Source organism: Pterocles gutturalis, unplaced genomic scaffold (genome assembly GCF_000699245.1).
Source record: "Pterocles gutturalis isolate BGI_N339 unplaced genomic scaffold, ASM69924v1 scaffold20494, whole genome shotgun sequence".
NCBI classification, from domain to species: Eukaryota; Metazoa; Chordata; class Aves; order Pterocliformes; family Pteroclidae; genus Pterocles; species Pterocles gutturalis.
In genome coordinates, this window is record NW_010131157.1 from 26,453 (window position 1) to 44,997 (window position 18,545).

General features: G+C 40.9%; 1 protein-coding gene across 1 annotated transcript in view; it reads left to right on the top strand.

Moving 5' to 3' along the window:
- The window catches only part of KIF1B (kinesin family member 1B), a 43,481-nt gene extending 25,429 nt beyond the window's left edge, over positions 1–18,052 (top strand). Inside the window, exons 14-30 of the mRNA XM_010080513.1 lie at positions 548–666; positions 1,606–1,661; positions 3,783–3,891; positions 4,542–4,608; positions 6,055–6,139; positions 6,402–6,507; positions 10,473–10,587; positions 11,154–11,287; positions 11,806–11,867; positions 12,578–12,723; positions 13,094–13,333; positions 13,745–13,816; positions 14,432–14,553; positions 15,353–15,502; positions 15,994–16,186; positions 16,810–16,928; positions 17,727–18,052. Of these exons, the coding sequence (XP_010078815.1) occupies positions 548–666; positions 1,606–1,661; positions 3,783–3,891; positions 4,542–4,608; positions 6,055–6,139; positions 6,402–6,507; positions 10,473–10,587; positions 11,154–11,287; positions 11,806–11,867; positions 12,578–12,723; positions 13,094–13,333; positions 13,745–13,816; positions 14,432–14,553; positions 15,353–15,502; positions 15,994–16,186; positions 16,810–16,928; positions 17,727–17,769 (1,938 nt within the window). The 3' untranslated portion in view covers positions 17,770–18,052. The remainder of the gene's footprint in view (positions 1–547; positions 667–1,605; positions 1,662–3,782; positions 3,892–4,541; positions 4,609–6,054; positions 6,140–6,401; positions 6,508–10,472; positions 10,588–11,153; positions 11,288–11,805; positions 11,868–12,577; positions 12,724–13,093; positions 13,334–13,744; positions 13,817–14,431; positions 14,554–15,352; positions 15,503–15,993; positions 16,187–16,809; positions 16,929–17,726) is intronic.
- Positions 18,053–18,545: the final 493 nt, after the last annotated feature.

Below are 18,545 nucleotides of genomic sequence, written 5' to 3' on the forward strand. Positions count from 1 at the left end.
TGTTCTGGCAGTGGGAGTTGTGTGTATCCTTCTTATTAAACTCCTGAGAGGCGTATGGAAAAGGGGGGCAAGAGTAGACAGTAGGAGGAGTGATCAGGTGAATGATGTAATCCCCAATGGAGAACAAAATACAGAATGATTCTGTGTGGCAGATTTAACTCTTCTGTTTCACCTCTGCTTCCTGCCTTTGAATTCCCTATTTCCTTTCCAGGATGTTGAATGAAAGCAGTCTAGAATGCAGGAAATAAAATATATGTGAATAGCAGTGCTTGTGATCTCACATGAGCTGCATATATCAGATATATATGCACAGTTACATCCTTAGGTTGCATATAGCCCCCTCTTCTCCTACTTAAAATGCCTGATACTGAGATTATATTTTTCTCCTTTATTGGAGTGCAGAATTAATGCCTAACCCAAAGAGGAATGCAGTTTATTTAACTGTGAGTGGTGCTAAACCGTATGAAAAATCACAGACTCCTAAAATTCAGACTTACAAGATTTCCTTTGTGTATGTCTCATTTTCTTTCCATATTTTGCCTAACAGATTGCTGTGGAAGTGACGGAATCATTTGTGGAGTACATCAAAACAAAGCCTATTGTGTTTGAAGTCTTTGGACATTATCAGCAGCATCCTCTCCATCTGCAAGGACAGGATCTCAACAGGTATTGTTCACTGTTCTGGCATGAAGTCTGTTTGTGATCGTGTTGAGGTTAGCTCTGCAGTTTGGACAGTACTTTTTCATACGCCTGAAATTATATAGCCACACCCTCACGAGCAGGGTTCCTGACTGAGCTAAGACTGCTGGCAGAGGCGTGTTTACCCGGTGTGGATGTGTTTTGTTAGTGATGGAATTGTTATGCCATCTCAGACATGGAAAGCAGTTTTGTCAATACAGCTGCATCCACTCTACAAACAGTGTGGTGGCAGAATATTGTACTCAAACTTCCGTGGTGATCTCAGTGAGTTCTGGGTAAACCTTTAACAGTGCTTCAAGGTGCAGCGGTCCCTTGGGGCACGTGTCCTGATGCGTAAAGGTAGGATGACAAGAGAGAGGAGATGTTTTGACGTGTTAGTGCCAAAGTTGCTGAGTGTTTGAATTTTTGGAAGCAGGGGAAGGACCCAGAGTTGTTGTTGTCTTCATAGCTTAAGGGAGGAGGCTATTGTATGGATTGCTTGTGCTGATCAGCCCACCTACTGAAGGCAGCAGCTGCAAAGAGGAAGCACGTGCTGGTTGTAAGAGGAAATGCCAGCTGAGGCTTGTTCCTTTTCCTTACGTTATTTTGGGAAATGTCTGTTACCTACTTAAATTTTCAGTGCAGAATGGGGGTAGAGCAGTTGGAAATTGTAAAAAAATTTTTTTTTTCTGACAGCTAGGATTAATTAAGTTAGAATAGAAAAAGGGCATAAGGTAGTCTGAGAAGTATGCTGAGTCCACTTGTTTTCCTGATATTTACCTGTCTTAATGGGATTGTGAGGATATTTTTAGAGGCAGAAATAGGTGAAAGGACCGTACTCTGTGTATATGCATACATGTGTGTGTGTTTGTATATATTTTTCATGTTTATCTGCCTCTATATTGATAACGTTTCATTTCTCTACAGTCCTCCACAACCTTCCCGAAGATTCTTTCCTCCCCCTATGCCACTCTCAAAGCCAGGTGAGAACAGTTCTCTAATCCTGTACATCACCTCTGTCACTGAAAATGAAGGTTACAGGGTATTCCTGAGCTATTGAGGACACCAAGACATGTATGGAGTGAATGCTGCAAAGGGCATTGGATCTGTCTTTGCTGGCTGTCTTCCTTTTTATGTGATCTTTTCAACCTCCTCTTGCAAGAAGTGCTTCTTGGTTCGTTAAAGGGTAGAATTTCATTCCTGAGGTGTTGACCATCTTCCGTGAGATCTGGCTGTGGCTCTTGATGTGCTTACTGAGCACTTGACTGGAAATTTGCTTATTCATTAACCACTTCATCTTTTTGCTCTCTAACGTTCTTGTTTAGTGAGTTAGTCTTGTTGAATGATGTTTGGTTTTCTTTGCTTAATTGTAATAACGTATGCTGAACTCTTCTGTGGGGTTTTTTTCCATTTCACCTTTTAATTTCCTCCTTCTCCAGCTTTCTCTCACCTGCATGTTTCTACCATCCTTTTTTTGTGTGTGTTCCATTCCCTTTGCAGACCATGAGAGAAAAATTGAGTTGATTAGGTACCTTATGTCTGGCTATGTAAACGTGCATGTGCTGAACACGCTCTCTGAGCATGCCAACGTGCTTGCGTCCTCTGCTGTGGCTGCTTTCCAGGATGGAGCTGACCAGCTGCCACCTTTTCTCTTTCTGCCTGTTCCCAGTTGTCAGAGTGAGCGGGCTCCTAAACGAGATGGTTAGTAGCCAAACTTGATCTATGGTAGATGTAGAAGTAGTTCCAAAACGTGCTTCAGAATTCCTTTTTCCTTATCTTTATCATGTAGTATCCTAGAAACTGCTGTGGGTGCAGCCATGGGAGGATGATGCTGTGCTTAAGTTGAAGGCTGTTCTAGGGAAAAGCGTATAGAGTCTATAAACTCCAGTGTGCTTGGTATCACAGATTTTTCTGTGTCAGTGGATCTATTCCTTGAAACTTCCTGGACCGCTGATTTTTATTTTTTTATAAATGGTGTTCTGTACATAGCTTTGTGATAGTGGAATAAGAGATGCTGCGTATGAAAAAACAGCTAGTTGTAGAGGAAACGTTCTGCTGTGATCTATATGGGTTTCCTTTTTACTCATATTCTTCTTTGCCACTAACAGTGCTGTTCCTTCCTTACATTTGTATTCTGTTTTATTAAAAAAAAAAAGACACACTGGTTATTAATTGCTCCAGAGCAAGTCCATGAGAACTTCTAGAACTGGCTTTCACATTTAGTTCAATGTGTCTGTATGCTGTTTTTCTCTTCCGGTGCTTTTGAGTTTTTCTGCTTAGCGGTAAACTTGAGTGACTCGTGTATTTGATGTTCCTCTTGCTGTCAACAGCGTTGAGTCCAGCTGTGATGAGTTCATGTGCAGAGCAGCTACATGATACAATGGGTGTAAGAGTGACTGCCCTGAGTTATGAATGGAAGAGTAAATGATGACACGCTTGCTGCCTAGCATGATGGAGTTGTAGTGCTGTAAATAACTGATTCTTGTAAAATCTGCCCTTCTGAGGTAGCTGCTATTTTACCCCGAAAATAAACAGAATTCACATTTTGTTTTTCAAAAAGAGACTACTGAGGCACACTTAGAAGGACTTTTTCTTAACCAGGGACTGTTATGCCCTTCCAGTGCATGGGGAATTAGTTTCTGACAAAGTGAAGACAAAAGTTTTAAGTTCTTGATTTATTTTTTTTTTCTTGTGTGGGGAAGGGGAAATGTACTTTATGGGTGAGTAATGTTGCAGATGAACTGACTTCAGCAATTCTAAATCACGAAGTGTTAAGCTATAAAGTAACTGATGTACCTTTTGAGAAAACTTTTTCTTTAGATCTAGAGAGACTGCATATTTTTACAAGGTTTTTGGATACACTTTTGTTTCCTTATTTAACTTTTTAAAAAATATAAATAACTTAGATTTAAAAAACAACACTTTGTGAGCAAGATTAGTTTCATGGAAAAAGATGGGGTTTGCATATGTACATAGAATGTGTAGGATGACTGAAATGGCATGTGTCTGTGAGCCCTAGGGTAAACTTTACTTGTTCAGTCTTTGTAAACCATTCTTTTTTTTTTTTTTTTCCCTTCTTCTTCTTTCATATTTTTTTCTTTAAGTGCCAGCTACAAAGCTAAATACTATGAGCAAAACCAGCTTGGGCCAGAGTGTGAGCAAATACGATCTCCTTGTGTGGTTTGAGATCAGCGAATTGGAGCCAACGGGGGAGTAAGTCCAGTATTAACCCTTTGTGTTTTGGAATATTTTACATTTATGGGAGTTTGATCTTTTACCCTTTGTTCTGTTCAGACAAGGCTGATGTTTAGCTGTCATTATTGGGTGGTGGCCTGGCATGTGTCAGCCTGGGTTCTGGTTTGTAGTGATTGGGTGCAAATTCTGCGGCAGCATTGTCCCCTTTGGAAAGGACTGAAGAGACAGAATGACATTCTTTCATACTTGAAGTAATCTTTCCACTTCAAAAGCCCGTGCACACCAGCTGAGCAGGTGGTGGGGAAGCTTATCCGATGTAGGCCATGAGTTTAGATTCTTTGGGTCACTAGAGACTTTATGCTCCAGAAGTCATCTAGCAGGCTGTGTTTTATGTTCATCTCTGCTGCAGAATAGGTTTTCCCCTGACAGGTCTTTAGGGATTATATTGAGAAGCAAGTTCCACAGAGTTTTCCAGAAGCACTGGAAGTACAGTATGATACTTCTGTATTTCACTGATACTGTGATATGATAAAGAGTCCAGCCTGAGAGCCAGTAGAAACTCTTATTTCTTCAGCTATTACATGGAGAGGTAACTGTTGGCAGCAGAGTACAGAGCATTGCTGTGCTAGTGTGTCTTTCCCGGCTGTTGATTCCCCTGTCTCACACAGGTATATTCCTGCGATTGTGGACCACACGGGAGGCCTGCCCTGCCAGGGGACATTCCTGCTTCACCAGGTACTAATGAAGGCTGTAGAACAGCAAGTTTCATCTTTGGGGGAGCAGCTAGAATGCTAATGATGGGATTTTGCGTCTTTCATGTCTTCTTTCCCACACAGCTTCTAATGATAGCTGTAGGGTCAGTCATCTCTCAGTCTGTACTTAGTCTGTTAGCTCTGGGCTATGAGGAGAATAAGTCTGGCCCCCAGTATATTGCTGTTTCCTTTGCTCGTCAGCGTGCATCCCACTCATGAAAGATTAAAGCCTTTTAAAAAAACGGGAACCTTTGGGACCAAGTTTGTGCCTTCGGTGTTCTCTCCATCTCTGCCAAGGACACAGAAGGATCGTGTGGACTCATCTTTCATTGTTTTTTTTCTCCCTCCATGTGGCTATGAGACAGATTTACACAATGACCATGTCTCGGTGCATTTTAAATGCCTGTAATAATCCTTAATAATAATTTGTCTTTAGCTAGATTCTAAAGATAATCCTAGTCAAATATTGTTTATGGGTTTATATTTTTTCTACTTTCAAATTATCTTTTCCTTTTCGCAGAGTTTACCTGTGATTTGCTTTCAAATTCTCCTTTCCTTTTCGCAGAGTTTACCTGTGATTTCCATTTCCTCCCTTTCTTAAAATGATAGGGACAGTTCTTATAGCTTAGGAATAATGGTCGTATTCCAATAATTTCCTTAAAAAGAAAAAGTGTTACTCAGCTCTGGATTTACTAGAGTCCTCATCAGTTATTTCCATTTCAAACGAGAGTAATTCTAGCCTTTGTAATTCTATTGCCAAATCCACAATATAGGCAAACGTCTTTCAACTTCTTTTGAAACGGTTACACACAAAGCACGTTCTCCCTGGATAGCTGTACGGTACATTTGGAACACTGGAATCTGTTGCAACCAACACCTGGGGAATTTTTCTTTTTCAGATGTGGTGTTTATCTCTATTCCACAATTTCACCTTCCTCACAGCTATTACAGAGTCTTACCATATTTTGACTTGTAACAGGTACATGTGACAAAGGAAGAGAATATCAGTATGAGTTACTGCTATTTTCTAGTAACTTGTTTTGGTATATAGACTTTCTGTTTTGGTGTATACACTTTAAGTATATAAGCACACATTAGCCAAGTATTGTGATCAACTCTGATATATCCCAGGGATCGTACATATCCTCTTTGAGAGTGTAGCAACAATTTCAGAACTATTTTAGATTAAAAAACCTCTGCCTTTGTGGAATGAGGAGGGAGGAGTATAATTTCTGTTGCATCTGAGAATATAACATTCCTCTTAAGTTAATTTTAGGGCCCTGAAACACATAGGTGTTTGTTCACAGTTGCAGACTAACTTAAATTATCTTATTTGCTCCATTTTTGCAGCATAAGTTCAAAACGGATGATGGTAACATGTGTGTGTTTGGGAATTCTTCACCAGTGTTTTGTTTTTGAACTCTACCAGGGCATCCAGCGTAGAATCACAGTCACCATTATCCATGAGAAGGGCAGTGAGTTGCACTGGAAAGATGTGCGAGAGCTGGTTGTTGGTGAGTGGATTGTTTTGTATGTTTCTATGTAAGGAAGAAAAAGTACTATTGGTAATTTCTCTTTGTATCAGATTGTCATCTTTATGAGTATTGGCTGCGAGAGGAGGATTTTGAAAAAGATCCAGAGGAAAAACTTAAGTTTTTTGCAACTTTCACTTACAGCTGCTTGTTAATCACATAGTCTGAAATCATATTTGGGAAAACAGATTCCTTCTGTGTTTCAGGTTTTATTTTAATTGATTCCTCCTCCTCCCCTTTTCAGGACGTATAAGAAATAAAGCAGAGGTAGATGAAGCTGCTGTGGATGCTATTTTGTCTCTGAATATTATTTCTGCAAAATACCTGAAGTCCTCTCACAGCTCCAATAGGTAAGTGAATAAAGTGAGCACTCTAAGAGAAGTCTAGAATTCCTTTGACCTCTGAGGTATTGCCAGGATGTTTGGAAAGCTGGGAATGTTGCTAATTATTAAATGTAGAATTTCATGGGCAGAGGGCATACAGATAGATAATGAGCGTTACCATAAATTCCTGCTAAAGCTGAAGGTCATTGCTCCACACAGAGGATTTCTGGACAATGCATTTGAATTACGTTCCTTTTGTAAGCACCATAAAGGGAGGATGGAAAGGAACAGCTTAAGGGTGTCTCAGAATTTAACAGAGAGTTTTTAAACTGCCGTCAAGGTTTGTTGCTAGAATACATTGACGTACAAGGGCAGTCTCAGGGGATATATTTATGGATGTATACATACCTATATTATTCCTGCAACAAGCATGTGACAATTTAAACAAGAGACATGCTTTTAAATTAAATGTCATAATTTGTGGAGTTATACAGATGTATCACAAATTGACTCCAGTTCTAATAAGGGGGTGTCTCTTCCATGTAACTGCAGTCATTTGGGCAAAGCAGGGCCCCTGTCTGAGAGGTTTGTGGCTGTGTGTGTCCCCTCATTAGGGTGCATTGCTGTAAGATCAGTCAGACTCCACGTTGTTTTGCTTCAGTGTCTGCAACAAAGGGCAGTGAAGCAGAATGCTGCATTGCCGGCACAGCCTCTCCCTGCTCTGACATCAGCCAAGTCAGTTGATTGCTCTGTGGCTCTGTTTAGCTGGTGCAAAGCAGGAATATCTCTGAAATTTAACTCTGAATCAGTGTTTCTGGAGGAGAGGGGGTTGTTTTGGAGCCCTTCTCTGCTGCAGCTGCTGAATGCTGGAGGCAATATCCTTCTAGGCGCTGAAATGGCTTCTTCCTTCTCCATTAGAGGCTTGGAGTTTGAAATACCACTGCAACGTTAAAGGTGGATTGAGGACATTGTTCTTGCCTACTGAATGTCTTCCTGCCACCTAGTGTCTGTAAATGCAGGCAGCGGTGGGGTTTTTGAGCAGGTGTTCTCTGCCTCCCTCTGAGAAGTGGGTATTTTACTTTCAGTGTATTTATATTAATGGATCAGTATAACTGGAACATAAGGGGCCTGCTGCTAGTTTCCAGTCTGATACTATTGGATTTGCAGTTGGAAAGCCCTACGCTTTTTGTTCTCTGGCAATTTCAAGAAGTTCCTGTATAGCTCTGTAGTATTCCATTAGGTAGGCTGCTTGGGTGAAGGATGAGTGCGAGTGAAGTGAATCTCGTACCAAAATGCCAAGGCTTGTGTTGTGGGATGAGTGTGTGGCAGGGTGATGGAGTGGAACTGAAGCCCTGGTAAGGGATACGTCTTATGTTCGCTTGTTGTCTGCAGACTTGTTTTCTGCTTGGTGTGTTGTGGTTGGTTTTTTTTAATTCCACTTGTTCTGTTCCTCTGAGCTGTTGCTTTTCTGTTCTGCTTTTGGCTGCACTAACTGAAGCTCTTTCTATGTTTTACAGGCTCTTTCTTGATAAGGATATGCCTAGGTATTTTCTGTTTGCTTCCTTTGCACATAAAGATTCTTGGAAACAGAATGCTTTATGTCCCGTTTGTATTGCTGCCCCTACCCTTTTAGCTTTCACTGAATTCTGGTAGTATGCCTCTTAGCTCTTCCAGAAGTAGTACACCTCCTCCTCCTTGGTATCAGGGGTTTATTCAGGTACAGTTCAGTGGGAGACTCGTGAGGGTAAACTTTCCTTCACATGTAAGAGGTAGCTTCCTTTGTTCAGTCTTTCCGGTTCTCAAAACATCCCATCAGAATATAGTCCCTATTTGTAGTCCTTGCTATTTTCTTCCTTTGTTCTGTATCGAAGAACTAAATTTGGATTTTCTTACTGTTTCTGACTGTAATGCTTGTCATGTTTGGAGTACCAAGTCAAGGACTGAATGATTAGGCTACTTGAAATTCCAGCTCAGAATTGCACAGGGCAGCCACTGCTTTTTGTTCAGTGACTGGCATTCAACCTCTGTTCTTAGGTTGGATTTGCATCTGAAATTTAACCATGTGGTTGCTACTTCTTAGTTTACCAGTTGGCAGAGAAGTGAGACACGTAGCTGCTCAGACTGGATTCCTCTTGCACCTTCCCCATTGGATCACAGCCACGCATGCTGGCTGCACAATCTGGGACAGTTTGCACTCTGCGTTCTGCATTTTTGAAAAAGAGAAGACTTTAAGCCTTCAATGCTCTCAATTCACCACCTTTCACTAATGCTAAAATCCACTTCAAAATCAGTTCTAGCTATGCATTGGTGTCTTTAACCTGTTTCTCCTGTTTTCCGTGCTTTGTGTGTTCTGTGCTCCGTTGTCCTCCTTGCACTGTTGGCTACGCTGAAAGAAGTTTGCTCGCTTCTGTTTTTTGTCTCCCTCTGTAACTATTCTAGCAAGTTCTGGTTTGGACAGGCAAGGCTCTGTATATTTAACTTCCTGGCTAGACAAAATCCGGGTAGAGTAACTGTCTCGAAGCTATGCTTTACTTCAACTTGGTGTTCATGCAAAATCTGTCACTTTGTTAAAGAAGGATGTTTGGTTCTGCTCTGATGAACATTTACACCTGTATGCTCTCTCTGTGATGAGAAGTCATGTTTGGCCAATGTGTGCTACTTCAGATGCAAACACAACGGCACAGTTCCTGCGGTCTCACTATATGAGCTTGGAATTGTGTAATTGGTATCAGGGAAAGGGGATTCTTGGGAACTCTGAGATCAGAACTCTCCGTTTCTTATATGTCTGCTTTTAGGCTGTTTCATGTTTCTTTTTTTGGTTTTGTTTTCTGTTACTTCTTCCTTCTACCTGCACCTTGCTTTTTCTCATTTGTCTTTGGTTTCATTTTGTATTTTTGTGAGTTGGTCTTGGGCATTAGTACAGAAGCTTTTTAGAGATATAACTTGTTTTAAAAAAATAATATATATAAAGCACTTTCCTGCTTTTAGTACCACATCATTTGGACTCAAAGCAGCATGGAAAACCTCAACAGCAAGGGGATTTGGGAGGGAAATTATATCGAGGTGGTGAAGAATTCAAACCTTTTTCTGTTACTAGTATAGAAACTGCAAAGTGTGCTGTATTCATGAATAAGGGTATAGGGCTTCTTTCCAAAGGAACCTGCAGGAAATCAGGCTCTATCTGTGAGGAAGGAGAAAGCTTGTTTCCCTAAGCCCCTGTTAGAGAGAAGGGAGTGTAGTGGTGACTCTAGACCTGGTGGTTTAGCTGTCCTGTGGATGATGCTGTCTCTCACTTCTCAGTTGAACAGATGAACCTTCCTGATTGCTGGGGCAGAACTGCGGGAGCCTTCAGCTCCTTTCTTTCCATGTACCAAACTGAAGAAACTTCTTATAAAAGTTTGTATTAGATCTGCAAGTTTTTACTTGAAGTCAGTGGGGACATGGAAAGAAATCTTTTATCACGTGAATATAGGATTTATTCCTACCTATCCATCATTCTGATTTGCTGTCAGAAACTGCTGGTTTTATAAAACTAAGCATTAGTGGGATCTTTTCTGTTGCTGTATGTTAGTCCTAAAATATGGTGTAGAATGAGTGTTGCTAACAAAAAAAAATCGTCATATGCACTTTGGAGGTCCAGCTGGGCTGAATTGCACCTGCAGCAACAGAGAGGAGTTCTGTCTGTTCAGAAACACTGTTCTTTAGTGTTGACTTACTGTAGTGTCATGACAGCTTTTGTCCTTTTCTGTATTCCCTCTTTTCTCTTTTAGATGAGTCTCTCTTAGAACAGGCAATGTTCTCTTATGCCACACCATTTGAGGTAGAAGTAAGTAATCTTGGGAGAGAAGAGAAGGTCTTTGCTTCAAGCATTTGTTATCTAAGCCCTGAGAGTCATAGTGGATGATGTCAAGGAAGAGATGCTTTCCACTGACCGATGAGAGGGATGCGGAGGAACTCTTACTATTGAGCTTTTCCTGTATTTTTTTTTCCAGGACTTTCTATCGGTTTGAAGCAGTTTGGGATAGCTCCTTGCATAACTCCCTTCTCCTCAATCGAGTGACACCATACGGAGAGAAGATTTATATGACCCTTTCTGCTTACCTGGAGGTTAGACACCTGTGCCTTCCTTTTTCCTTGTGACTTAAGAATAACTGTTTGAGACAGGCAGACAATGTGTACCTGAGATAAATACTTACTGAACTAAGTGATTTTGAATCCTGAAGCCAGTGAGAGTCTTTATTAATTTTCTGAGAATAGGGTGGAAAAATTTATTCAGATAGTATCTTGATGTGAAGGTATTACTGCCTCACAACGAATGTGCATTAAAACTGGTGATCTCCTTACCTTTCTATGCCTTGTTTTATCTGCCTTTGTATCTGAAAATTCATTGAAAGCAGTCAGTGTTACTAGGTAAGTACCACTAGTGCTACGAACACTGGCCTAGGTCTCAGCTTTGTGTGCAAGACACTGATGTTTTGTGTAGTACAATTATTTCACCCACAAGATGAATCAAGAAACTTGACAGTTCTCTTTCACAGAAACACATATGAAAACCCTTCACCAAAGACCCAAACAAGAACAAATTTCAAAAAGCTGTCCCAGCAAAAGAGGGAGGCAGTATAATTTGGCACAGTTGTCTGCAGCCACTCATTCATTACTGTTTTTTCTTTTAGCTTGACCACTGTATCCAGCCTGCAGTTATAACAAAGGATGTTTGTATGGTATTTTACTCACGAGATGCCAAGATCTCCCCCCCACGATCACTACGCAATCTCTTTGGCAGTGGTTACTCCAAATCTCCAGATTCGTAAGTTCAGTTACCAATTTTGGTATCAGTTTCATGTCGGCATACGCTTTTTCTCTTAGAGGGCATGAGGAGAATGTAGCTTAGTTTTCTTTATTTCTTCCTTGAAAGTCTGCCTGGTTATAATTCTCCGTTCTGGTTTTGAACATTCTTTCTTGCATTTATTTCAGTGAAACTCTGGTGGCTTTTCTCTTTTCTGACCCCTTTCCAGCCTTCTGACTGATCAGTTGGGAAGAGAGATCCATTTTTCAAGCTTGCACATAGATGATGCTGATCCTGACCTGGAATTTACTGCAGCAGCTGCTCTCAGAATCTAATGGGGGGTGGGAGGAGCAGGGGGGAAATGCTGTTTTTAGAGATCTATCAGTCTGTCCTGGCTGTTTTATGTCAAGATTAGAATTCAGATGTAGTTCTAACTCACAAATAAACTTCTAATTTGGGGAACCACTTAACGAAAACTAATGCACTTTATTTCTGAAGATAATAGGGTTTTTTTTTCCCCTCTGTTTTCTTGTGAACAGCAATCGAGTAACCGGGATCTATGAACTAAGTTTATGCAAAATGGCAGACACAGGAAGTCCAGGTAAGCAGTGAAAGATTTATTCAAGCAATAAAGATGCTGTAAACTGAAATACTGCAGAAAATTTCATAGGCAGAACAGAGCAAACACTTCTGTCCTGATGGGCAGCAGTTCCTGTGTTTCATAGGATCAATGGAACATTGCTATTCCATAAAAAGCTTATGCAGGCTTTTACCTTTCACTTGGGTCTGTGTTTACCAGTGGTGAACCAAGGATTCGCTGAAAACTTTACATTTTCTGACATGGGTATATCAGGAAACCGGGCATGTACCTGGGTCATAGACTTAGGGGGCATAATACATGGGACATAGCTAACACAGTTGAGACTTGGTTTTGCAGCAATAGAGTTTTCTCTTGGTCTTTTGAAGATATTGCAAACTTGATAACTTGGAAGGATGTATTTCATGTAGTATCAGTATATTTTTTCCTCTAAGATCTGCCAATTGAAGTTCTTGTGTTGAATTAACCTGAACAGGAGTTTGCAATAGAAAATGGTGGGAGTCAATAGAAAATATCTGAATGAAGTAAGAAAGCTAGACTGAATCAAATCTCTTTGGGATGTGTGATTCCTGTTAACAAGATAATTGCCTTGTGTATTTCCAGCCAAACAGCAGAAGTGTTGGTTCTTCGCAGATTGCTATTTGGTAAGTGGGTCTCAGTGGCATCCCTCTGGCTATGTTTTAACATGTCTCATGTTGTTTTTAACTGCTCAGGAATGCAGAGGCGGAGGAGGAAAGTCCTGGATACATCTGTGGCATATGTGCGAGGAGAAGAGAACCTGGCAGGTTGGAGGCCCAGGGGTGACAGCCTCATTCTAGAGCATCAGTGGGAATTGGAGAAACTGGAGCTGTTGCATGAAGTGAGTAAAGAGATAGGGGAGGTGAAAGAAGAAGCAGAACTATACCTTTGAGTTTGCCTTTAGTCTACCCACTGTGAGACCTTCTGAGCTGAACAGGTTCCCAAATGGGAGTTTGTTCTCAAAGTCAAGATTTAAATACAGTTTCCAACAGAGAAGATAGAACATGTGTGGCTGGGCTTCTGAGTAGAATCTTCAGCTCAGAATCTCAGTGTATTCAACAAAGGCAGATTCAACTTCTAGTGCGATTGTAAACTCCCCTTCATGGGCAAAATGTTTACTGGTACGAGTCCTAAAAGAATGCATGAGAATTCAGTGCCTGTAGAATAGGCAACATCCTGGAGCAGACGATACTGATTTCTTTTTTCACTAGGTGGAAAAAACCCGACATTTCCTTTTGCTTCGTGAAAAGCTTGGTGACAGCATCCCCAAGTCCCTGAGTGACTCATTGTCTCCCAGTCTGAGCAGTGGAACTCTCAGTACCTCCACCAGCATTTCCTCACAAATTTCGACTACAACGTTTGAGAGTGCCGTGACGCCCAGCGAGAGCAGCGGCTATGACTCAGCAGATATAGAGAGCCTGGTGGATCGGGAGAAAGAGCTGGCCACCAAGGTATAACATGAGAAAAGCATCATGGGGCTAGGTTGAGATGCCAAAGATGATTAAAGATTAATGGTGAGCTTCTCAGACAGCATGGTGAATATCCAGTATTGTGTGAGTTTCATTTTAATATGCTCTATAGTGAAATAATCCATTTTCACCAGCCAGTGCTGGTGGCTAGGCTTGTGCTATGGCTGTGCCTCATTCCCCTTCGTTAGTAGTTCTGTAAATGAAACTTCCTAATTTTATCAAGGGAAGTAATTATTCCCCTCTTCTGGGATTTTTCACAGCAGGTTAGAATTTGTTTTTCTTTCATGAGCTGCCAAGTGTGGCTTGGCAAATGGCCTCTTGTGTTCAAATTTCTCTGAAAATCTAAATGTAGAATTCTTTTCTGTGTTTTGTTTGTTTTCCCTCCTGCTTTAGTGTCTGCAGCTTCTTACTCACACTTTCAATCAGGAATTTAACCAGGTGTACAACAGCATCAGTGATTGTAAGGTAAATATTTTATGTAGTACAATACACTATATTTGTAGTACAATAACAATATATTTGTAGTTTGTGGAATCTGTTGATACTATGAAGAGAACACTTCATATTCATTTTCTTTATTTTCAGTCTGTTGGAAGCATTTGGCTCTTCAGCATCAAGTTCCAAAGATGATTGCAGGAATTAGAAATAGTGTGAACTTGGACTATAGTGTAGCTTCTAGTTGATCAGCAGGCTGGAAGTGCTCTTATCTTTCCTTACATACACTTTCCCTATGTAAAAGGATAAATGGGCTCTTTTAAAAATTCTAACTGTAGACACAGGGGACACCAAGTTGAGAACTGGATAGTCTGGTATTCTGTTGAGGAAGTCAGGGTGTGAATAATCGGCATGGTAGGACATTATTAACAAGCTGTTGCTACAGAAGTGCCATTGTATTTTCATCCCCAGTGGGTTTATGATTGGTTGTGTGCAAAAACTTGACTACTGAGTAGGGGAATGGCTGATAGAAGTACCTTTCTGTCATCTGAGCCTTCTGCATGCGGAACGCCATGTTCTAGCCAGGACTGAACAGTAGCTACAAAAACAACTCCTGTAATATTTTGCCTGTATTTGTCCCTGTAGTTGTCGGATATTTCTCCAATTGGGCGGGACCCATCAGTGTCGAGTTTCAGCAGTGCCACCCTCACACCTTCATCTACCTGCCCTTCTCTGGTGGATTCAAGATGCAATTCAATTGATCAGAAGTAAGTCTAGGGTATTAATAGGAAAACATTACTTCTCAGTGCTTCACAAATCCATCTTTGCTATGCTCTGTGATTTCCCACCCCCCGCTGTCTTCCTTTTCCCTACTTTCAGGTATTTCTCTGTACAGCCCCCTTGCTTTATCTTCTTCAGTCACTCTACACAATTATCTTTCACTGTTGTGTTCTCCTGAAGTGTTTGTTTTCCCAAGTTCTTGTGTTTTTTTGTCCTTTGTTCTGAAAGAACAGGCAGATGCTTGTCATTCCAGTGACCAGTAAATCTTCGGTGCGCAGAGTCCACAAGTTTTTTTCAAAGGTCTGTTAAAAAGACCTACTGACAACAACCCAGAATAAACCGGTTTGGCCAGTAATTTCTGTTTATCTTTCTCAGCTGTGTCTACAGAAGATATTTTTTATGAAATTGGGAATAACTACTTCGTGAAAGATATGTAATATGTACCTTCTCACTTTAACAGCCCTGAAAGGAGGAGTGCTGATGAAGTGGTAGATTTTACATCAAACTGTAGTAAGACATGGCTGTGTTGTGACTCTGTTTGGCAAAAGAAACGGGACAGAAGTAGTGGGGAAGCAACTTACTAGCAGTTATTTTAAGTTTTATTCCACAGATTTCAAGGGAAGTGCTATTTGATATTGTACAAAAGGATCCATTGTCATACAAAAAATCTGGATTGGAGAATGGAACTTGTAAGACAGGCTAGGCTGTAGATGCACTTTAAATTCTGTTGTCCTGTTTAGTTGGTTTGTTGTGATTTACTTTTCTTTCTCTGCTTTTTTTTTAAAGGACACCAGAAGCAAATTCTCGTGCCTCCAGTCCCTGTCATGAGGTGGAACAGTTCCAGCTAATTCCTGCAGTAGAAACCTCCTATCTTGCCAGAGCTGGAAAGAATGAATTCCTAAACCTTGTTCCTGATATTGAGGAAATTAGACCAGGGTAAGTTTTGTATTCTTGTGTGATCACGGCTTCCTAAGAGCCGTCACAAGGGCCTTCTGAGATTTGTACTTTCTTTGCCTCATTTGAGTATTGTAAATTAAACAGGTGATAGCAGAACTGCAGAGTTCTGCACAGCTGGAGAGTTGTGTTGATACTTGATCTCTGCAGCATTCATTCCCTGCATCTGCTTAATGAGCAGGGTTTCTAGTGACTTAAATATGATGTCTGTTACCATCAAAACCATGAAATTCACTGAAGTGGAGATCTTTGTGGGTCCTTCTTTCTGTCGGACCTTTACATAGTTCTTGAAGACAAATTTCAGCTTGCCGTAGAAGAATTTTTTCATAATACCGTTGCAGATAAAACATATTAAGGACTGAGTGTGTTATGCAGTGTCTTGCAGTTAATAGAGATACTCAGTAGGTGCCTTATTTAGGGGAGAAAGCATTCCTGTTCATCTGTGGGTTTGTTTTGGTTTGGTTTTTTGCCAGCTCTGTGGTCTCCAAGAAAGGATACCTCCACTTCAAGGAGCCACTGTCCAGCTCCTGGGCCAAGCACTTTGTGGTGGTTCGCCGTCCCTATGTTTTTATTTACAACAGTGACAAAGATCCTGTAGAAAGAGGAATCATAAACTTATCCACAGCTCAGGTGGAATACAGTGAGGATCAACAGGCAATGGTAAAGGTCAGTTTGAGAGCTATTGTTTATTTACCCATAGAGCAGGAACATTACAGGTGCATCCTTACCATCCCGTGTGTCATCTCTGGTACAAGGAAGATGCATCTGTGTGTTGGAGAAATGTCTGGCATCTGATGATTCTGCCCACAAAGTTCCCAGTTTATTCAGGGTTTCTTATGTTTTGGACACAGCTCTACAAGAGACTGAAGCTGATGTTACGGGTCGTATTTGCTTTTATGAGTGTGTGTTGGTACCATGACCCTGTGTGTTTGGTTTCTGTAGTTTTGTTTGTGTGGTGTTTTGGGGTTGTGTTGGTTTGTTTGTTTGTTAAAAAATAAACCAAAACAACACACACAAACATCCTGCAAGGAATCAAATTAACTTTACTGGACCATCTCAGCAGCTCTTAAAGTGCACCCTCATGAGTTAAAACTGTATTTTTGTAGAAGATGTCCCATTTGGCTGACTACTAATATCCTGGAAATGACTAGTGAAACTGAAATGAAAGACCTTAGGAGCTCTTGTGGTTTTTAGGAATGTGACATAGCAAACTCTTCCACAGAGAGGAAGTGTGCATCAGCTTCTGTGCTTGTAGATTTCGGTATTTTAAATTGTCTTTCATATTCCAGATGCCCAACACATTTGGTGTGTGCACAAAGCATCGCGGGGTCCTGCTCCAGGCCATCAATGACAAAGACATGAATGACTGGTTATATGCCTTCAATCCACTTCTTGCTGGCACAATACGGTAAGAGGCAGTTGCTGGGCAGACAGTGCTGCAAAGCATACAGACAGATAGTCATTAGCTAGTAGGCAGACAGTTTGTCACAGAATTTCATCTTGTTCTGAAGAATTTGACATGATGGGTGGACTGGAGGAGGGAGGAGGGTGAGCAACAGAAAAAAAAGAACCACAAGCCCCGTGTTTCAGGAAATGCAGTGATGTTGCTCTGGCTTGTGACATTCTTAGCAGATGTATCCAGTGTGAACATGCGTGGTATGCTTCATGCAATACTGCATTCGGAGGCCACAAAATGGTTTCCTTGTGTAGCTATTTTACAAATTTATGAAGCTTCTTACTGCCTCTGTGCAGGTGGGTCTGGACTGCCTTTTCGTTGTTTTGATTGTGAGTTTAAACAAAAATTCTCATTTCCTTCCCTTTTTTAACTTTTCTAGAAGCCTTCCCTTTAACACAGGTCACAGATGTCCCCTGCTTGGTGGAAAGGTTTTACTATGCTAGAGTGGCTCTTCCCTTCAGTAACAACAAACAAAAAAAAAATTTAAAAACTAAGCTATTACTGTACACTGTCAAATAACTTCTTAGCAGTGCAGTCCTTAAAAGATCCCATCTTCCTTTAAAGAAGCACAGCCAAGGAGTAAGAAGTCATTCTTATTATAGCCTTTCATACATTTTACTTCCTAAACATATGGAGTAAACTAGGACTATACGAAAGGATTTTGAAAAAAAGGTGGACAAACTGTGGGGAGGGAAGAGAAATAAACTTCCAGAATTCAACAAATACTTTTTTTACTTCTTTCTTGTGCAGGTCAAAACTGGCTCGAAGACGCACGGGCCAGCTGAAGTACTGAGTCCATGTAATGTTCTCATCTGTTCTCCCTAACTCACTTTCTGATAGATAAAGTGTTACCTCTCATTTTCTCTTTGTGATTCTTGACAGTTTCTCTTGTATGTAATCCTGTGGCTTAACATCCCCTACCTTCCCAACTCCTTCAGCACATTTTCTGGGTATTCCAACCCTACCTTGTTTCTTTTCACTTGTGCCGAGAGTCCTTCTAGTAGCATGTGGCCAAACAAAAAGAGAAAGAAAAAAAAAAATCAAAAAAATCGAGTGATTATGCACGACTCTAAAAAGAAAAAAAAGTTATTTATTTTTTCTTATAACAATTGTTTTCCCATTCCAACTGACCTTTTGGTGTCTGTCCCACTGTCCATTGTTGTCTGTCTAGACTGCTGCAGGTTTTTCATTCACTTTGTGACTTGGCAGTAGTCATTGGTTCCCTCAGGGCAAAGTTCTAATGCCAGGGAAAGATAAATTCTTTTACGTAGGCATTACCCAGCCAGGAACTGCAATAGCTCCTCAGGCTTTCTGGATCCAGCTGCTAATTTAAACTCTGTTGAAAGCTGATATTGGACAAATCTGTCTGGGCAGACTGGATTTTGGACTTGGTGCAAGTTTTTGAGTTTCCATGGTCCAACAGGCTAAGGCATGAGCTGGAAAAAAGATGGGGAACAAACCAAGAGGGGCTGGTGAGAATAATCTGCCTTTAAACTCTTGCTGTGGGGTTGCAGGTGAACAGTACTTGGCTTTGATTCTTTCCCAGAATGTAACGCTCACTCCTCTGCC